Source organism: Pleurotus ostreatus (assembly GCF_014466165.1).
Source record: "Pleurotus ostreatus strain PC9 chromosome Unknown scaffold_9, whole genome shotgun sequence".
NCBI classification, from domain to species: Eukaryota; Fungi; Basidiomycota; class Agaricomycetes; order Agaricales; family Pleurotaceae; genus Pleurotus; species Pleurotus ostreatus.
Genome location: NW_023503164.1, coordinates 1,113,391 through 1,131,529, shown reverse-complemented (window position 1 = coordinate 1,131,529; position 18,139 = coordinate 1,113,391). Strand labels below are relative to the sequence as shown.

Genomic DNA, 18,139 nt, shown 5'->3' with positions numbered 1-18,139 from the left:
TCATTGCTTCGGTTTGTTAAGGGAGGAGGTTGGGCACTCTGGTAATTGATAAACAGGCCTTAAGTCATGATCGAAGTTGATTCACTGATTTCAGTAGGTGCGACGACGATGGAAGCGCCCATCAGAGGTGTGATGATGGGCCGAGGGAGCCTTCTTACGAAACATTGGGTACTCAGCTTCAAAGTTGAACGACCGCATGTCCTCGCGGACAACTGTACATGCATGACGGGAAGTGGCAGTTAGCGAACTCGCGCATGGTCCTAATGAACCGACTCTGGCATGATCGTGGTATCTAAGCAGTCGGGCGACACATGTTATAGTGCCTGGTTGTTTGATCATCAGTTGACGGTTTCTCGAGCGAGTGGCAGTGGGAATTCTACGGGAACGGTCACCGACTGTCAAGTGCTTGAAGCACGATAAGCACTCCGCAACGGAAATGACTTGGACCATCTCTTGCGCGTGGCCTGCCTGTGCTGTGAGTGGTGAGTGCACTCTGAAGCGAGAGGCAACTCGCGTGGACTTGATGATTGTCTTCAGGAGTACCTGCGATTCTTTCTTGGTCGCTGCTGGGGCTAGTAACAAGAGCGCTCCTTCGCAGAGCATACTTTGGTAGACTCCTTGTTCACATTGTTCACAGTAGCTTCAATCATCAGTCGAGATGCTTGGGACATGCGATCCATCACTGATCAGAAAGGTGTCTGGATAAGCGAGGGTGCCTCAACGATGGAGAACGTCCATTCCTGACTTGTGGAGGGGCCAAAGGATAAAAATACAATAGATAATGCCGAACTCACCCGAGCGCAGGATAGGCGTGCTGATTGACCTCAATACTGCGGGTCGGGGTGTTCCAAGATTGTGTATTCTGGTAGGGAAAACATGTCAACAATAGCAGTCCCGTTGGCTGCGTGTAGCGGGTGACCAGGCTGGAAATAAAAAGGTTTTACGTCGAGTTACTTATTATTCCAGGCTAGTGGGTTAAAAATACAAAGAGCAACCCGCGAAACGGAGTGTACACGTGCCAAATTGTTTGAATATATCACGTCGTAGCCTTTCTTTGCTCAGAGTTTGGACAACGTCTTCCCAGCAATTCTTTGTCCGCGGAGCAGCATAGGACGGATGGACTCCTTCAGTGGAAGACGTCAATCAAAGATAGGAAGTATAAACGAGCTCGATACGAACCCGATATGCAGGAGTCACTTCATCTTGATTTAATGGTTCCGTCTGAGCTGCATCCCAGAGGGCTTGGTAGGCGTTGCCGTCGTAGACACCCAATGCGCTAAGTGCATGCGTCAGTCAGATGCAAGCCGTTACACAAAGAGACGACCCACCTATTCAGTTCAAAGTCGGTAAATCCGAATGCATCAGTCAGTCCGACGGCCTCAGGAAGAAGCTCTTCACATAACGCCTTAACGGCTTTGCGCAGAGTCAAGGTTGGATCACGCCCTTGTTCTGATGTAGCCAATATGCCGAAAGACAGGATATCCACAAGGGCGGACTCCACAGTCGTGAGTAGGTGCTAAAATGATTCATCTGTGAGTGTGTCTAGGTAAGTAAAACCCAACTTAACCTACCAGTAGATACACTTTTGCAACGACAGCTGCGCTGCGCCCTTCCAGACCGCCCTTCGAATTTAGATTCTTGATCATCTCCCCTACTTGCCTGGCTATGAAAGCCTCTGTCACAGCCTTTGAGACACGCTGATTCATGCTTGCATCTGTATCGTTGGCGTTATGGGCAAGTTCCTGAACGATTTTCACCGCGCGCCACTCGAGGTAGAGAATTGGTGTCTCTGGGACGCTCCAGTCGCTCGATAAGGAAGGCTGGCCTCGAAGTAGGCGGAGGTATGCAGATGACGGAGGGAGCGATTTCACGTCTGTTGACGGCGTGAAGGACCGAAAAGCTTTGAGTGCGGCGCGTATCACTTGTTGATCCAGAACAAAGTTATCGCCCTCGTAGCTAACGTGCAGGAGTTTCAGGTCAAGGGCATCCGAGAGGCGTGCATCTTACTTACGTTGCACTTGGTACGTAATCTGCATACATACTGCCCAAACCTGAAAATGCGCTGTACCCATGGCCACCCATGGATCTACGGGCAGTTTCAATGTCAAGTATACCTACGCTAGTTATGATCACTTTGAGACCACTGGTTATGGCGTGCAGCTCCGCCAAAAGAGAGGCATCTCCCGTTGATAGACGAGCTGCCATTTCATCGAAGGACCGAGTCTGCATAAGTCCCAATGAAATGTGGCCAGAGGTTTCAGAATACTGGAAGTACACACTAAGGCCCGACCAAGCTCGATGTATACGTATGCGTGGGCCAAGATTGGGAGAAGGCGGTAGTATGTAGACGGGTAGGAGATGACCTGACGCTCGAGACCATCTGAGCCAACTTCTCCTTGACGTCGAACTGTAGTGTAGCGGATAGATATGGTGGCCGCTGTAGTCCAAACTCATGAGCAAATGGTCTCGGGGGCTCTGTAGATCCTTACCTCTAGCAATCGCCCAGCCCCCGCTGCTAACCATACTAACGCACCTTTAGGCGGCACCCTTTGCTACTGTAACAAAGAACATACCTCGAACGTATATAAAGCATCTAGCCAGACGATTATGAGTTAACTTCGTTCAAGCAGAAAGATCTGTAACTTACACCGCCGTAACTAAGCTTCGCATGAAGAGGGTTGACATATTTACCTTCATCGGTAACTTGGGCAAACTTGGACAGCATATTTTCCTTCGGTACGCGGACGTGGTCAAATCGGGCAAACCCATTATCTGGTGCTTGGTAACCATGTAGGACTTTCGGTCCAATATCTCCAAGAGTTATACCAGGTAGAGGCTTATGAGTATCTGCTGAGGTTCAGAGAGACTTGTCATCTAAAAGGATGTGATACGTACTCATATCCCTCAGCTGCATAAAGAATAAATGGGGCCCGACATCCTGTCCTCCCGGTAGAAGCAGCTTGGCCTGCACGACGCCGTGTGTAGAAGTCTTGCCCAAGGCGCCAATCCACCACTTGGTACTCGTAAGTGTGGGAGAATGGATTTCGAACTCTTGGGTGTCTGGAATGAAGGTAGCGGTTGTCTCTAGTTTAGAAACATTGGATCCGTGTCCGAGTTCGGTTTGAAGGTAACATCCAAGGATGCCTCTGGACGCAATCAGGTTCGCATATTTTCCCAACAAAGTCGGCGAAGCTTGCATCCGGAAGACGGGTTCGAACGCTAATAAAAGTTACGATGAAGCTCAAGCTTCCGATGCTATAGACGAACACGTACCGACCATATGCAAGTTGATGGACAATGCTTCATCGACAGCCGAGAGAGCGAGGTTAAGCTCTTCTGGCGTCCACGCGTGATGCTCCTGCAACTCGAATAATCGGTCCGTTATTTTCTGGCCGCGCTCATATCTTTCCGTTCGTGACATGAATTCCCTGCAACAGAACGCCAATGAATCCTAACAGGGGACTTGCATAGGACTCCACTAACCGTCGAGATTTGTCAAATGTGGGGTCGTTGGCAATCACCCCGGACACCTTCACCCGCTTGTTCCAGTTGCTCGTACCACCTGCCAGCTAATATTAGCCGTCGTCCTTGAGACCACTACGAAGACGAACGCACCGTGAAGGTAGTCCCGTGCTGTGGGTATGTCGATTGTAGATTTGCTTCTGGCATCAGCCAGATCAAGAACCTGCTTACTCGTAACCTGGGCCCTGGACATTCCGGCGGTGTAGTTGTTTTTCAACCATGGTGAATGAATGTGGTGTTCTTATGGCCAGGTCAGGCTATAGTGGATGCCCGATGCCGGCAGCGCGTGAGCAGTCGGGCGCTTACATTGGTCCATGGACTAGTCTTGCCGTGTTGTTTGCCGAAAACGGCTTGCGACGGCCGCGCGCTGCGCTCAGAAGAACATCAATCGTCACGAAGCCGCCCTCTTTTCTTTCGTACCCACTTTCACTTATTCTCTAGATACCGCACTCGCCGTTCTCCTCGACGACCGCCATCCCAGTCGCCCCACACTTATTGGGAAGTAACCCCGCGTCCCTCGAAGACCAAGCCTTTCTCGGCGTTCTCAAGAGCCTTGGCAGCGCGGCATGCACCTCAACTTTCTCTTGTTTCTTGCCAATGTCCTTGGCATTGTTCATGGCAAAGTCACCGTTTACTACCAGCAGGGCCAGACGCCGCTCGGGACAGCGTCTTCAACAGCAAATCCAACTGAGAATACTGGGTTGGCAGCCTACAACCAGGTGACGCTTTCACCTCCAGCGCTACCAGACCCCAAGCCGCCCACCGACTTTGTTATACAACTTCAAAATGGAGGAACACCAGGAGCCTCGATACCTCAGGAGGGCTCCTTCTTTGGATTCTCCATCGAAATGTCGGTGGTAAATCAAGTTTGTGAGTAAACGGGATTAAGGTCACACCTCTGCTGCTGACCTGACTGCTACGTAGTGGGCAAGAACGCGTGGGTTTTATTATTTGACCCCACATCGTGTTGTCTTATCGTATGACAGGTCGCACCTTCAGATTCCTTTCCTGAATTTGATGGCCAACATTCAACAACGTGCAGGCCGTGTGCTGGTCCGTGTTGGTGGTAATACACAGGAAACCGCAACACTCGTCGACAGCCTCCCTGACGGTCGTGCTCTTGAGAAGGATCTTCTTGGCGTTTCAAATCCGGTTAGCAGTTTGCCTATTTTGACGATGAACTGGTGGATGAACTTCGAGTTGGCCAGACACAAACCCCTCCACTTTTGTTTACGCCCGAAATTTTATATATGATGAATAATATTTCGTCGCTCGTTAATGTCCGGTGGTTCTTGGGTGCGTTGACAAAGCTGATTCTGAGCGTGGTACAATTCTCACCTTTTGCTAGGTATTCCATTCAACGACACGAACAATTTCAGGTTGGGAATTGCGGAGACTGGCACTGCAATCTTAGGCGACTACCTCATTGGTTTGCAAGCAGGCAACGAACCTGACCTGTACCTTCGCCATCAGCATCGTCAAGATGTGAGTATATATCGGTTGCCTTAACTTTCTTCTTCTGACATTCTGAAAGCCTTATGGTCCCGGTGACTACGTTAATGAAGTCGGGAAATTAGTTACTGCTATGGCGGGCGATTCCTTTTCTCGAGCCCGTTCTCTGCTCATCGGCCCCAATCTTGCTATGGGTGACTGGACGCCTGAACAAATCTGGGATACCGGATTTGTCGACCAGTTCAATGATAACCTCCAATACCTTGCAATGGAAAAGTAGGTCCAGCTTTCGCCAACATGCGCTCGTCACTGACGCCTATTAATAATAGATACCCTACTGACAATTGTGCTGCGCAATTCAATACTGGTGGAACCTTGCAAGTCCCGCAAGAAGTGTTCCCAAGCTTCCTGACCCACACAGCTGGCCAAAACATCGTGAAGCCGTATCTCAACTCCACGTTGTTCGCTCAGACTAAGAACAAGAAGATGTTGATGTTCGAGACCAACACAGCCTCTTGCGGTGGATTCCCCGGTATCTCTGACGCATTCGGTGCTGCTTTGTGGGCGTTGGATTACTCCCTGCAGATGGCTCATGCGAACTTCTCTGGAGCCTTGTTCCACGTTGGTGGTCAAAACGTGTTTTACAACGTAGGTGTCATGTTCTTCTGTATGCCATCGTTTATTAATTGTTCGTCCCACATAGCCTTTCACTTGTACGTCTTCTCGCAGTTGATTTGGTTCTTGATCCTGAATGCCCTTTAGCCCCTCCTACTAACGAATCGACCTTCCACCAATGGACGATTGGACCCATCTACTACTCCGCCCTTGTCATCGCAGAAGCTCTTGGTTCTTCTAACAAGTCCCAAGTTCTTGACCTTGGTATCAATGGCGGTAATGAATTCACTCCTGGGTACGCAATATACGAAGATGGAAATCCCGTCCGCGTGGTCCTCCTCAATTACATGACGGACGCCTCGGGCGCAAGCGCTTACACGGCTAGAATCGCCATCGGGGGCAGCGGCATTAACCAACCCAACGCATCCCCTGCTCAAGTTAAAGTCAAATACCTCTCTGCTGCGTCCGTTTCTCAGATCGGTAACATTACATGGGCCAACCAGACCTTCGGCTCCCACTTCGACTCGGATGGCCGGCTCATGGGTGAAGAGGTTATCCAGACCGTTGACTGTGACCAGGGCACCAACCTGTGCAGCATTACGGTCCCCGCCCCAGGCGCCGCTTTGGTATTCTTGAGCGATAGCGCGTTGACAGAGACCGGTGGCGCGCCGTCGACGACATTTGCAACGACGGCTCTGACAAAGACTCTTAATACCGCCTCCATTGACCCCACCCTGTTGGCGACGAGTAACGGTCACCGTACCGGAAAGGTCGGGAGCACTAGCCCTGGATCTGCGAGTAGTGGATGGGGACTGAAGGATACCCTCCCTGGCCTTTCGTTACTTGTAGCCGTGGCTGCAGGGGGAATGGTTTTGGGAAGAGCGTTGACTCCATGATCTCCACGTATGGATAAAGGATCGGACTCTTCGTGCTGTTCATTGTCTCGCAATTCAGAACATGTAACGAATAATATTATACCTCATCGCACTCTTTATTTCTGGTAGTTTGACACTCGCTTAGTTTTCACGTTCGTTACTTTTTGGATATTTTGCTGTACATCATTTGTGGACAATTGGGCAGGACTCCGAAACTTTGAGACCCGTGGTACAAACGCAAGGACTGATTACTTTAGAACTGAATAATTAACTGTAATCAATACATGAGTGTGTTTTCCTGTCCTTTTGGCATTACCCGATGAAGGGGATGGCAGTTGCTGTGGTCACTGAGGTGAATAGCTCCTATGTAGACTTCAGAGTCGCACGTGTTGATTCGACTCAAGTCACTTCGAGTTGGACGTGCGACGCGACCATGGTCTACAAAACCCGATTAACGTCGTACGCTCGTCGTATTTCTTACAACGTCGAGAGGGGAATGTTTTCTGGCTCTCTCAAGCGGCCAACTATCCCAGCGCGATGCATCTGCACCTCCAGGAGCTCGAGGTCGGACGCTACGAAGGCAGCGCCTGCAGCGGAAGACGTGAATGCAGCCTTAAATTCTCCGTCCGTCGCGCAAGAAACCGAGGACGTTACTTTGATGGATAAACTGTTGACCACAGTCCGTAAGTTCTGTGCCTTCGTCGCCGTCGTTTGCGGCTGTGACTTGCGTGATAGGTCGTTCATCGAACCCAGCATTCCACTCGTGCGTGAGGTTGAAAGTAGTTGGTAAAGATTAAGCTCACCACATGTGCGTAGGATAATGCCACTACGCAAGCCGGGTCTGTGGGCGGAGACCCTGCTCAGCGACGCTTCCTCTTCGTCCTCAACGCCAGAACCCTCGCAGAAATCTCCCGAAAGCCCCCCGACTCCGAGAAACATGACGGACTCGTACTCAGAACTAATCTTGCCGTTTGGGTCGTCTCCAGACCTTCTTGAGCAATACACCAATGCAGCTGGGGGGATACGGACGGGAAAGCGAGTACTAGGCTCCTCCACTTGACGCGATCTGACCGCATTACTTACTAGACTGATGGAACACCTCGATTCATTGGCTGGGTCTATTGCTTACAAGCACATGTTGGGGCCCGATGTCGAGACGCTAGGAAAGATCCATGAACGCGGGTTCTACATCGTCACGGCATCAGTTGATCGGTGTGCTCGCTTTCACCCTCAAATTCAACGTAGCTACAACCCTATCCCTAAGATTAGACATGCTCTCCGCTCTCGATCCGTCTCGAAATCTTCGTTTGAGCGGGCAGGTTATATATACGGGCAGAAGCTCAATGGAGGTTGTCGTCAAGATGGAGAGCATCCCTGTTGATGGGGCAGGCGAGGAAACGGTCCTCATTGGTGCGATACACATTTCATTAAGCCTTCACATCCCTATAACTGCACGAGGCAGGAAGATTCTCGATGGTCTGTCGAGACGCGTACACGCACAGCGCGCGGGATGTCAACCCTCTCATTACTTCCACCGCTGCGGAGAAGCAGCTGTTTGCGTTGGGAGACAGTGCGTTGCTTCTGTATACCTTTTCTGATGCAATCAAGGAAAACCTTCCATCACTGTAGAGATCAAGCATCGCCGACAAAGTCAGGCGCTTCGTTCCCTTTCGCGCGTCCCGCCAAGCTCGGAAGAAGCCCAGGTGTTACATGAATTCTGGCTCAAATTCGGGAAGGAGGAGACATGGAAGAAGTCGGTCGCGGTAGATGGGAAGGAAAGAGTGTGGATGGGTGAGACGATGGTGGAGAAGACCATGTTGATGTTCCCTCAAGAGCGGAAGTGCGTTTTGAACATGCTGCGATCAACTTCCTCGTGGTGTTATTGACTAGAACCCCTTGATTAGTGTGCATTCTAAAGTATTCGGAGGGTACTTGATGCGTCTTGCTTATGAGGTGAGTTGCATCTAATGGTAATATACAGCAAAAATGTACTTACGTGCTTTGGATCCATAGCTTGGCTTCACGAACGCTAGCCTGTTCACTCGAGGCCATGTCCGCTTCCTCTCGCTCGACAAGATCGCCTTCGCCCGCCCTGTCCCCATCGGATCGATCTTGAAACTCACGTCGTGCGTCCTGCATTCCACATCAACACCACAGTTCCCCGTACTTGTCGTCAGTCATTTTGATATCGCCCGCCCGTCGTGATGTAGCTGATCGTCTGTATTTCATTGATCATTCTGATATATTGCAGCATATTGGTGTCAAAGCAGATGTCATCGACCCAAAGACAGGACAAGAACAAACTACGAATGATTTCCGCTTTACGTGGTGCCGCGACCATGGGCCGCCGCTGGAGAAGGTGGTTGTGCCACGTACATACCGAGGTGAGGTTACACTATGGAATTACATGTCATCTGCGTCCATGCCAACTTATATGTGCTTGCTTCCTTCTAGGTTCGATGTTGTGGTTAGAGGGCCGACGTGCACTGCAGATTGGGAATGCCATCCGTGACCTCCGAACTCATGCAACTAATCCAGCGAATTCATCGAAAGACTCTTAAAGCGCGACTATCTAAGCACGGTATGGTGTAGATTTGCCAGTAATATTGGGTATGATTACAGATAAGTGCTAAGATAATGTGACACCCTTCGCATTATTTCTTGTTACCAATGGGAGGATATTTCCGAAAGTTCGCTGATTGTGGGGGGATATTATGGCTGACTTGGAAGGCGAGTCGCGGTCGAAGTGCTCCTTAATAAGCCCCTAACCCTCACTGTCCCTCTAGATTTCTTGAGGCACTCCCCCACCACGCAGTCTCGCGTCCAGCTTGAGATTGAATGATTCTCCTGAAACAAAGTTTATTGGGTCGACGATCTTGCCATCAATAATCCTCTAGCTAGCGAGTTGGGCGACGAGGCATGACACCCTCTCGATTTTCACCGGTGTAGACGATCATCTTGGATGCTCAGCGAGATAGGTTGATGTCATCCCCTTTGCTTTAGGCTTTATGGTCCCTTCACGTTGACGGACTCGCACAGAGTGACCAGCTGCCACACGGGCGCTGGATAAACAATGTGTGGGGTCGGTGGCAATGAGTGGGGTTGTACCTGGGTTACTGGAAACACCGCATCGTCAAGTGTTCTGGAGTACCAATCATATCTCTATCATCCCTCCTGCTGACTGAATCATTCCATTTTTTCTCGAAGTAAATGAAATCAGCCCCGCTTCTCCCTTGAGCCACAATGATATGAAATTCGAATCCTTCGCAACCAACGAGATATTGCCACCGTGACTGATTTGTATGTCCAAGGGGAAGAAAGCTCAATTTTCCAACGCGAAGCTTTGCAGTAAGTAAATATCTATGTATCACTTTTCGATGTGATGCCTCGCATGACGCTTGCTCACGACTGGGCTGATGGATTGGCTGTGGGTCCGCCGCGCGCGAGGTAGGAAGATGGGAATCTGGTATCAATATTGCAGTGCCGATGCTCCCCCGCCGTCGGGTTGTTGTTGAATTGATCTGGCCAGTTGATGTAAGCTGAATCAAGTAGTAGACGGATTGGTCGCATCAAGACACTGAACCTCTGCGCGAGGAGGCCGACTGACTCGTTTCCATCGTCTCAGCCCTCTCCAGGTGCCTCGTTTACCCCTTGGTAACACTGACAAGTCGACAGACATAGACCTAGCTTAAACACGCGACAAAGTTATCGAGTTCACCATAGTTCAGCAGGCCTGAGAATCCGAGCGGGGTACAAAGTACATGAAGAGGAAGCAAATCATTGAGCGAAAGGGCAGCATTGGGGGAATCCGGATGGCCAATTCTCATGTCTTTCTCTGTACTGCCTGTGCATGGTCCTTGGGGGTGAATTCGACGGGAACATGACGGGAACATGATGGGAACAATTCATTTGATTCCGAGATCTTGGATTCAGGGTCCCAGGCTTGTAATGGGATATAGAGCTTCTGCTGCCGTCACCACGGCCGACCTGGGTTTCTTTATCCCTCTCATCTCCTCCTCGGTGGCTTCCTTTCTTTTCTCCCCAATTCCCTCCAATTCCTTTCCTTTTTTACCGGCCTGGCTGCTCTGTTTCCTTGCGACATTTGCTTTTGATCTTGGCTGTACCACTTCAATCAGAACTTCTGATTTGATTAGTGAAATCTCCACGCACATATATACTCGCCTTTCCGCTTCAGTGTCCTTCGTCGAACCATCTAATGCCTTCTGCGCGGGCGCTGTCAAGATGTGTGCAGCGTAAGCTTGAATCTGCCGTGAGTTCATTCAGAAATCTGCGTTAAGAAGTTAATGACGGAACCTTGCGACAGTACGCCAGGATAACGCTCAACAAGACCACCACCTTCTTTTTCCTTCTCGCTTTCGCCCACTGCCTTGCGCAGGGGATTATTCAGGCCACTCTTTTCTCAGTCGACACAGCGTACACCAGCCTACTCGACTCAATCATCGACCAGACAGTCATTTACACCGACCCTGTGACTCTGGCCAAGAAAAACATCGCCCCCACCAACTTCACCTATTTGAGGGGGGATAGGGGAAATGGGGATTTCTCGGGGTTCGTTTTGAAGATGTGCGACGACATACCCTTCGCTGGTTTACCGAGTGATCCGTGTATAGAGGTGTTCGCAGATGGGGTGAGTGGCATACACCTGCTAAAGATGGGTTCTGTGTGACCAATCAAGCTCTTGTAGGACATTCCTTTCCCTGAGGGAGAGGCACCAGTCCCTGTCCAAGTATGTGGTTTCCAATTGCCATTATGTAACGATTTACTGAACGACCGCAGCTCCATACCATGCAGAAGTACCAGCTTCGCCCCGTCTATGATAAAATTAATACCTCTCTTGTGATTGGTGTGGACATATTGCAGAACGAGTTAACCTCTTCCTTCCGTCTACCCTTGCGCCGTTAGCTGACATTCACCTACAGGCGGCCCATCCGATCCAGTCCCGTCCTCACCACACAGTGCACGAAGGTCTTAGACTATCCCAGGCAACTGTAGGTCGCCGTTCACATCTTAAATATGTCGAAGTTAATACCCTCCCTTCCAGCCTCAATAATGCGCGCCGGGAAGATTTGTCCTTCATTTTCATACAATTCTGGCTGTTCAGCGTGTCAGTGGTCGCTGTGAGTGCGGCCTTCTCGGTAGCCTTGTTAACGATGCTGACACAAAGGGGATTCTACATTTGTGAAGATCATGTACGAGTCCATTCCTCATACGTACGTATCATTTCTGTCTGGCAACGGTGAAACGAGGGATCAGTACTTACGTCTTCACTTGTAGATTGTCAGTTCTGTTTGCTCGCGCCCTTGCAACCGGCTGGTCTGGATACGCGCTATGGCGAACGAAGCACAACTCCAAGGTCTTTGAGACTCTGTTCATCAGTGATTAGCCCAAGGATGTGCCTTTACTTGCTGGCTAACATAGGATACAGGGGACAACACGCCGTGTAGAATCGACCTTTGGGATGGCTGGAGTCAAGCGAGAGTCGATGCTGAGGTGTGTTCTGCCTTCTCCCTCTTCGTTCTCCGTTCCGCTTGCGCCTATGCAGCCACCGCTGATCAACAGCGGTTGTAACACCGGGTTATTTTCAAACGTTCCGGAACAGCCTCACTGGGTTCGAGTATAGAGCGGTGGAACCATCATCCATCATGATAGGGATGACATCTTCATTTCCCGCATATGAAATGTTGGTTTCCAACTTGCGTCTCATTTCTGGTCCCCGTTCAGAAATCTGCCCCTCTGCCTCCGGCATCCGCCGTTTGCCACTTCTTCTGTGATACCAGGATTCTGGAAATCGCTTTACTTCCTCGTAGTTACCTTTCGGTTGCCCCCAACCTATCAGAACCGTGACGATGTGCATTTTCTCACCTGCGTCGCCCATTTTTAGATTCCTGATATCATCCTCAACTGTACGGCGCTGACCTTATCTTGCTACCTCTCATGGACGCTGGTTAAGGTATGCATCCATTCATCTGAGCGAACGCCTCAGTTTGCTGACTGCAAGCTCAGAGGTACAATCAGCAATCGTTCAAATGCATGGGGCCTCCACAGGCAATCGTCAAGATCTACCGAGTACGCCGCGTTTGATTTGCTGCGCGCACACCAACTCAGCTAATCGCTTGATTGATTATCACAGTTTTTTATGGCCGTCCTCGTGTCTCTTCAGCTGGGAACGCTCTTTCTTGTCGCCGCAATGGGCCTTTGGACTGACCAAATGTTCAACACCGCGATTGGCCGCACATCCCAATTCATAGAGGTGTACGAGGCTCTTATTATTGGCACGACCGTGGTAAGTTTCGTTGTTAAGTGACCGTGCATAGTACGCGTGCTTATCGGGGGTCCCAAATAGCTCTTACTTCCATGGATAGCTTTGGTAAGATTAAGCTAGTACATGTTTTCGTCGTTGCTCACTTTTGGATCTGACAGGGTTGGTATGCCATCCGTCATGAAAGGAAGGTGTTGATGGCCATCTTCTTGGTTATTGGCTTCGTGTTCTTGGGCGGGTGGTCCAGCATGTTTTACTCTCGCGTCTATGCGTGGTTAGTGCTCTCCTCATTACGATACACGCATTCTGATGCAGGTTTGTTATAGGTCGCTTGTACAGTGGCCGTTCTTGTTCAGTATGACGGTTTGCTCCTTCGTGTTGATCGTTGCCAGTATGATCCTCGGAATCATCTGCTGGCTCAATTTCAACAAAGGGTTATCCCAGTACCGTGCGTTTTCCCGTTGATGCAACGGGGTTGACGACTGACCGACGTGTGACACTCAGTGCGCGCTGAAGCTATCCTTGCCTCGTCCAACTTTGCCCCAAGTGTGTTCAAGCACGATCCCGATGCTGTTTCCCAAGCTTCCCACGATCTCGCACCCTCTGACCCTGAGAAAGGTGCACCCAAGGCCAACCACAACCCCAGCCCGTCGTACGGCTCTGATAACCCTCTTCCTACCTACTATCTACCTACGCTGCATTCCTACGAATCCAACGCTTCTCGTATCTGACCAGCGTAGTTCTTTCTGGAGTGTGTTTCCCTTCTTTTCTTGCTGTGCGACCTTTTGGCTTTGTATTGGTGTTGGTACTCTTCGTTCTTGTCGTGGACACGAGCAGCGTTTTGGACTCAATATACCGTTTACGTTGTAGATAGAAGATGGAGGAGTTGAACTGAACAAGACTGTACTTTTAGCATCCATGGCTTTTGATTGAGTTCACGAATTTTATCGGTTGGACTTGAACGTCTGGCAGCAGCCTAACTCAACAGAACGTAGCCTCCGAAGCACTTAGGTGACCAGATCAAAGAAAGAGAACGAAGTCTATTGGGTATAATACGTTGGTGCAGGAATACAATCTATGTCTATTAAGCCCCGAATATAAAAATTATACTACTTCGAATGCTGACCCGCCGGCCTTCGCATCGAGTTCTATCACTGCATCCAAGCCTAAGCGTTCCGCGTAGCAAATCAGTGTGATGTTGTCTCTGTGAGATAAAGAGAGATGCGTACCCATAACCTTGAAGAATTCCTTCGGATCCATCCCTTGGGCAGACACGAAGTCTGTGCCTGTCTTCTTGAGCGAGTGCATGGCGGCGCGGCATGCGTGAACCATTGCAACACAAGACACCAGCGAGAAAACTGTGAAACGATCATGGTCAGCGGACCTGTCGGAAGAGTGACGGTGCAAGAAGTGGGCACGAACTGATGATCTTGGCACCCATCTGTTCAGCCTCTCTGTATGTGAAAGGAGGAGTCAAGCCGCCGGAGATGACATTGACGAGAACGGGAATCGGTGCCAATGCGGCAACGGTTGATTCCAGGAGTTCTTTGGATTTGACGCCTTCGATGAAGCAGACATCTGCACCGGCGGCGGCGGCGAGTTTCAATCGCTCGATTGCCTCCTCCATACCCAGTACCTGGGCAGAGTCAGTCCGCCCGATGATGACCTGTGACCAAAAAGATGGGTCAGTTGCCGAGATCATTTCAAGTAGCGAAATGTACATACGAAGTCGGATCCTCCAGGGATGGCGTCACGAGCGATGACGGCGGCACGGATGCGGGTAAGGAACTCTTCGCGAGAGACAACTTGTTTGCCAAGCAAATGGCCGCATCGCTTGGTCTGAACCTGATCTTCGATATGAAGACCAGCAACACCCGATTTGGCGTATTGGGTGACAGTACGTGCGACCATGGCGGGGCCACCGAAACCCGTGTCGGCGTCAGCGATGACGGGGCAAGTGGGGTCGAGACTGGTGACCATTTGTGCAGACTGAGAGGAAGATGGCATGTCAGTAAACAGGATGCTTTGTAATGATTGTGTCGAGGACATACGTCTACGAAGTCGTTCAATGTAGCGATGGCAAGATCGGGTTGCCCCATGCGAGAAGCGGTGGTAGCAGCGCCGGATTGGTAAAGACAGGTAAACCCGGCTTCGAGGGCACATCTAGCGCTGATACCGTCGCAGATGCCAGGAGCAACCTGGGATGAGAGGACGGGGTCAATCCAGGCCTCTTCGCCAGGGAATATTACTTACCACGATACCTGGGCGAGCGAGCATCTGGCGTAGACGTGTGGCAGGGTTCTCGGAGAGAGGTCCCTCGAGATAGTTCTTCGGGTCCAAGCGGGCATTGTAGTAAACACCATGAGCGGGCGAGGCTACTGGCGCTGGCGCTGGAGCGGGGGTCTGGGCGGAAGACTTGGTGAAATAGTCAAGAGCGGGGGCCATTGCGTTGAACTTGAGAGATTACAAATGGGAGAGTATTGAAGGATGTAGAGAGCTCTAGGAGTTGAAAGAAAGAGGGCGGAATGAGATGAGGTTCGTTCTGCATGTAGTAATATTTATACGGTTCTGAAGTCTCAATGAGACCTAGGTAGGCATCTAAAGCAAGCATTATCGGACAGAGAAGCAAGCAGACAACGCACATCCGTTTCTCGCGGGGAGTTAACATTCTATCTGCAAGTGCGACATCGTTATGTTTACAACCGAGTCTGTGTAGTATAAGCAAGCACTGTGCCTCTCGTCGGTTATCAGTTGGTCTAAGTTTGATCTGTCCGCGACCGCTGGGTAGCGGGAAGCTGGCTTGGCGTACCAAAAATAAGGTTCTCAAGTGGTAGGACGTGAGCCAGATGTTACGCGACGGAGTTTCCTGACCCTGAGGGGACATAGATGATCGTCGCGCTGGCGGTATCCTGTTTGGGCCAAAAGTATGTGGTCACATGTGCAGTAGAAGATTAGATTAGATATTAGCTCTAATATCTGGCCCTAGTGAGCTGCTTCTGTTATACCACTATCAAAGCAAGGCCATAAAGTGCTGCAGGCAGCACTCATAAAAAAAAGCAATTCTCGGCACACTCAACATGGGGCAAAGGCACAAAAGAGATGGAAGTTGTCACAGTGTACAGTCACCTTTGGAAGGGATGAAAACACTGGCCTTGCTATGCAATCTTTCATCAAGCTACAGTGGAATAAAGGTTAATGAATGGTAGACTCAGATTTGTACACCATACTTCTTCTTAATCTCATAGATATATACATAGCATACAAACATCCTCTAGATCATGTTGGGTTAGCAAACATATGGTGAGTCTCTTGCTGGATGTTGTCACACCCTTTTTGAAAGTAGGGTCACTGGTTCCTGGATAGAAGATCAAGTGTTGGCCCAGGTATTCTAGAAGCTTTCTTTGTATTGGTTTCAGGGATAGGGGTCATTACAGAAAAGAGTATCTATTTGTTTGTCTTTGGTGGATAGGAATGGCATATACATGAGTAATGGAAAGATATGATCTATGTTTTGTATTTTTGGGGCAAGCATGAGCAGAGTTTTGGCTAAAGAGGTTAGTAACCAAGAATAGGGATTCTGTAAGGAGACACTCCTATTTTCCCCTATTCTCTCTGTCCCTATCCCTTCCCCCTTGCTCCTTTCCTCTTCCTTTCATTCTACAGACTCTTATTTACTGTAAGGGGACACTCCTATTTTCTCCTATTCCCCCTTGACGGCGTTTGCAGTGGACTTGTTGGCAGCCTTGCCCTTCCCTTTTCCTTCTGCCATGTTGTCCTTTGACTTCTTTTTTTCAGGACAGTCTCTTTTCCAGTGATCTTTTGAGCCACATCTGAAGCAACCTTCTTGCTTCTTCCCCTTTTCTTTCCCCTTTCTGTGCCCCTTGTTCAAGCCTCCAGTTGCCAATAAAGCTTCATCAGTGTCATGGTCCTTATTCTGGTGCTTGCCATGCCTAACATTACATTCAAGATCCTGGCACAAGTGCTCATCGATGATGAGCTGAATCAGGTAGTTGGAATCAAGGGTGTTTCCTGCCACATGATTTGCACTGCAGATAGTGGAGGCAAATGATTGCAGATGCCACGGAACCAAGCTGACAACGACCATCAAGTATTCTTTGTCATCAATGGTTACTCCGCATGCCGCCAACTCCTCTCGATGTACACGTAACTGTTTGAGGAACTCCTGTACATCCTCCTTTTTGCCACAACACGAGTCCATGAACTTTCGACACATTCTGGCCATCACATAGATGCCCTTTTTTGAGTACTCCTTTACAATTGCGTCCCAGCAACACTTGACGTTCAAGGCACCAAGAACAAGCACCAGTGCTGTATCAGGCAACTTCTGTGTCAGCAAAGCTTGCGCTGCCGCTTCGTCCTTTTTCCACTGGGTAAACGCCAGGTTTGGCAATGCTTCACTGGTGTCGGCCTCATCTCCACCAATTGCAGCAACTGTCTCTGGTGGGCACAGCATCATGCCGTTGAAATGCCCCCCAAAACCCTTCGCATCAACCCCAATCTTGAAGCACTCACTGAACATAGTAAAGTTCTTTCCCGAGGACAAGAGTTTGGGTACACTGGTGAGAGAATCGGAGAGTGATGTGGTAACAGATGACTGTAAGGGCAACCTCAAGATGGCCGACAGCACAGGCCTAGCAGAGGGAGAATCCAAAGAGATGAATAAGACTAACTACAATACATGAGAGAGCTGCTCACCTAGCAGAGGGAGAATCCAAAGAGAACAGGATAAGGATTCTCCATGCTAGGAAGCGAAGTATATACTGTAGTAGCGTGGGAGGAATGAAGGGTAACTGTACAGTACACCAGCCACAAGTCGGAACGAATATCACAAGGTATGAGGAAACATGTGATAATGAAGTGGAAGGGGAATGTACAGGAGTCGTGCCAGCGACCTGGGAAGGTAAGGGCGAAGAGTAATGAAGTGGGGAAGGAGGACAGAGGTAACCCGGACGAGCCCTGAAGTGTATATACGAGTCCAAGTGAGTCCGAGTGAATCCGAAGTGTGGGAAGACTCCGGAGTCACCTGACGCGACTCGGACGCGACTCGGATGCGAAAGGAGTGGGCGGAAAGAAAGTGGAAAGGAAAGGGAGCAAAGGGGAATGAAAGAGAACGAAAGGGATGTAAGTACATAAGAGTCCATGGGATGAAGGAAAGGAGAAAAGAACAAGGAGGAAGGGAGAGGGACAGGGGAATAGGAGAAAATAGGAGTGTCCCCTTACAGAAACGGAGCAACACATATATAAGCGCAAGTTGTGTGCATGAATACATAATCAGCTGTAAGTACGGATGGCTGTGATAAAGAGATGAAACGAGACGGTAAGCAAGTTGCGTGTGGTGCAAACTTGCATTACCTGTTTTGATTAACCAGTATCC

General features: G+C 49.8%; 5 protein-coding genes across 5 annotated transcripts; 3 read left to right on the top strand and 2 right to left on the bottom strand.

Moving 5' to 3' along the window:
* Positions 1-1,058: 1,058 nt before the first annotated feature.
* PC9H_011553 (uncharacterized protein) lies at positions 1,059-3,715 on the bottom strand (the record flags this gene model as incomplete). The annotated part of the gene is made up of 13 exons (XM_036781036.1): positions 1,059-1,124; positions 1,180-1,276; positions 1,329-1,516; positions 1,572-1,956; positions 2,012-2,223; positions 2,280-2,437; positions 2,490-2,524; positions 2,574-2,593; positions 2,648-2,847; positions 2,896-3,219; positions 3,274-3,428; positions 3,484-3,562; positions 3,616-3,715. The coding sequence occupies 13 exons, from the start codon at positions 3,713-3,715 to the stop codon at positions 1,059-1,061; spliced, it is 2,019 nt and encodes a 672-aa protein (XP_036626891.1).
* Positions 3,716-4,088: 373 nt separating this feature from the next.
* On the top strand, positions 4,089-6,485 carry PC9H_011552 (uncharacterized protein; the record flags this gene model as incomplete). The annotated part of the gene is made up of 9 exons (XM_036781035.1): positions 4,089-4,392; positions 4,447-4,459; positions 4,509-4,674; positions 4,731-4,818; positions 4,871-5,007; positions 5,057-5,250; positions 5,304-5,622; positions 5,678-5,687; positions 5,737-6,485. 9 exons carry the CDS (start codon positions 4,089-4,091, stop codon positions 6,483-6,485), a joined length of 1,980 nt encoding a protein of 659 aa, XP_036626890.1.
* Positions 6,486-6,897: 412 nt separating this feature from the next.
* PC9H_011551 (uncharacterized protein) lies at positions 6,898-9,025 on the top strand (the record flags this gene model as incomplete). Its single annotated transcript, XM_036781034.1, has 11 exons — positions 6,898-7,147; positions 7,200-7,227; positions 7,281-7,499; positions 7,551-7,676; positions 7,729-7,874; positions 7,927-8,034; positions 8,094-8,304; positions 8,369-8,417; positions 8,478-8,636; positions 8,716-8,848; positions 8,919-9,025. The coding sequence occupies 11 exons, from the start codon at positions 6,898-6,900 to the stop codon at positions 9,023-9,025; spliced, it is 1,536 nt and encodes a 511-aa protein (XP_036626889.1).
* Positions 9,026-10,680: 1,655 nt separating this feature from the next.
* PC9H_011550 (uncharacterized protein) lies at positions 10,681-13,475 on the top strand (the record flags this gene model as incomplete). Its single annotated transcript, XM_036781033.1, has 16 exons — positions 10,681-10,734; positions 10,789-11,112; positions 11,170-11,211; positions 11,262-11,350; positions 11,405-11,473; positions 11,527-11,602; positions 11,670-11,695; positions 11,760-11,860; positions 11,911-11,975; positions 12,367-12,435; positions 12,489-12,551; positions 12,616-12,768; positions 12,829-12,852; positions 12,906-13,018; positions 13,071-13,192; positions 13,249-13,475. 16 exons carry the CDS (start codon positions 10,681-10,683, stop codon positions 13,473-13,475), a joined length of 1,617 nt encoding a protein of 538 aa, XP_036626888.1.
* Positions 13,476-13,848: 373 nt separating this feature from the next.
* Positions 13,849-15,189, bottom strand: PC9H_011549 (uncharacterized protein; the record flags this gene model as incomplete). Its single annotated transcript, XM_036781032.1, has 6 exons — positions 13,849-13,910; positions 13,974-14,102; positions 14,167-14,410; positions 14,470-14,733; positions 14,796-14,942; positions 14,998-15,189. 6 exons carry the CDS (start codon positions 15,187-15,189, stop codon positions 13,849-13,851), a joined length of 1,038 nt encoding a protein of 345 aa, XP_036626887.1.
* Between the last annotated feature and the right edge of the window lie 2,950 nt (positions 15,190-18,139).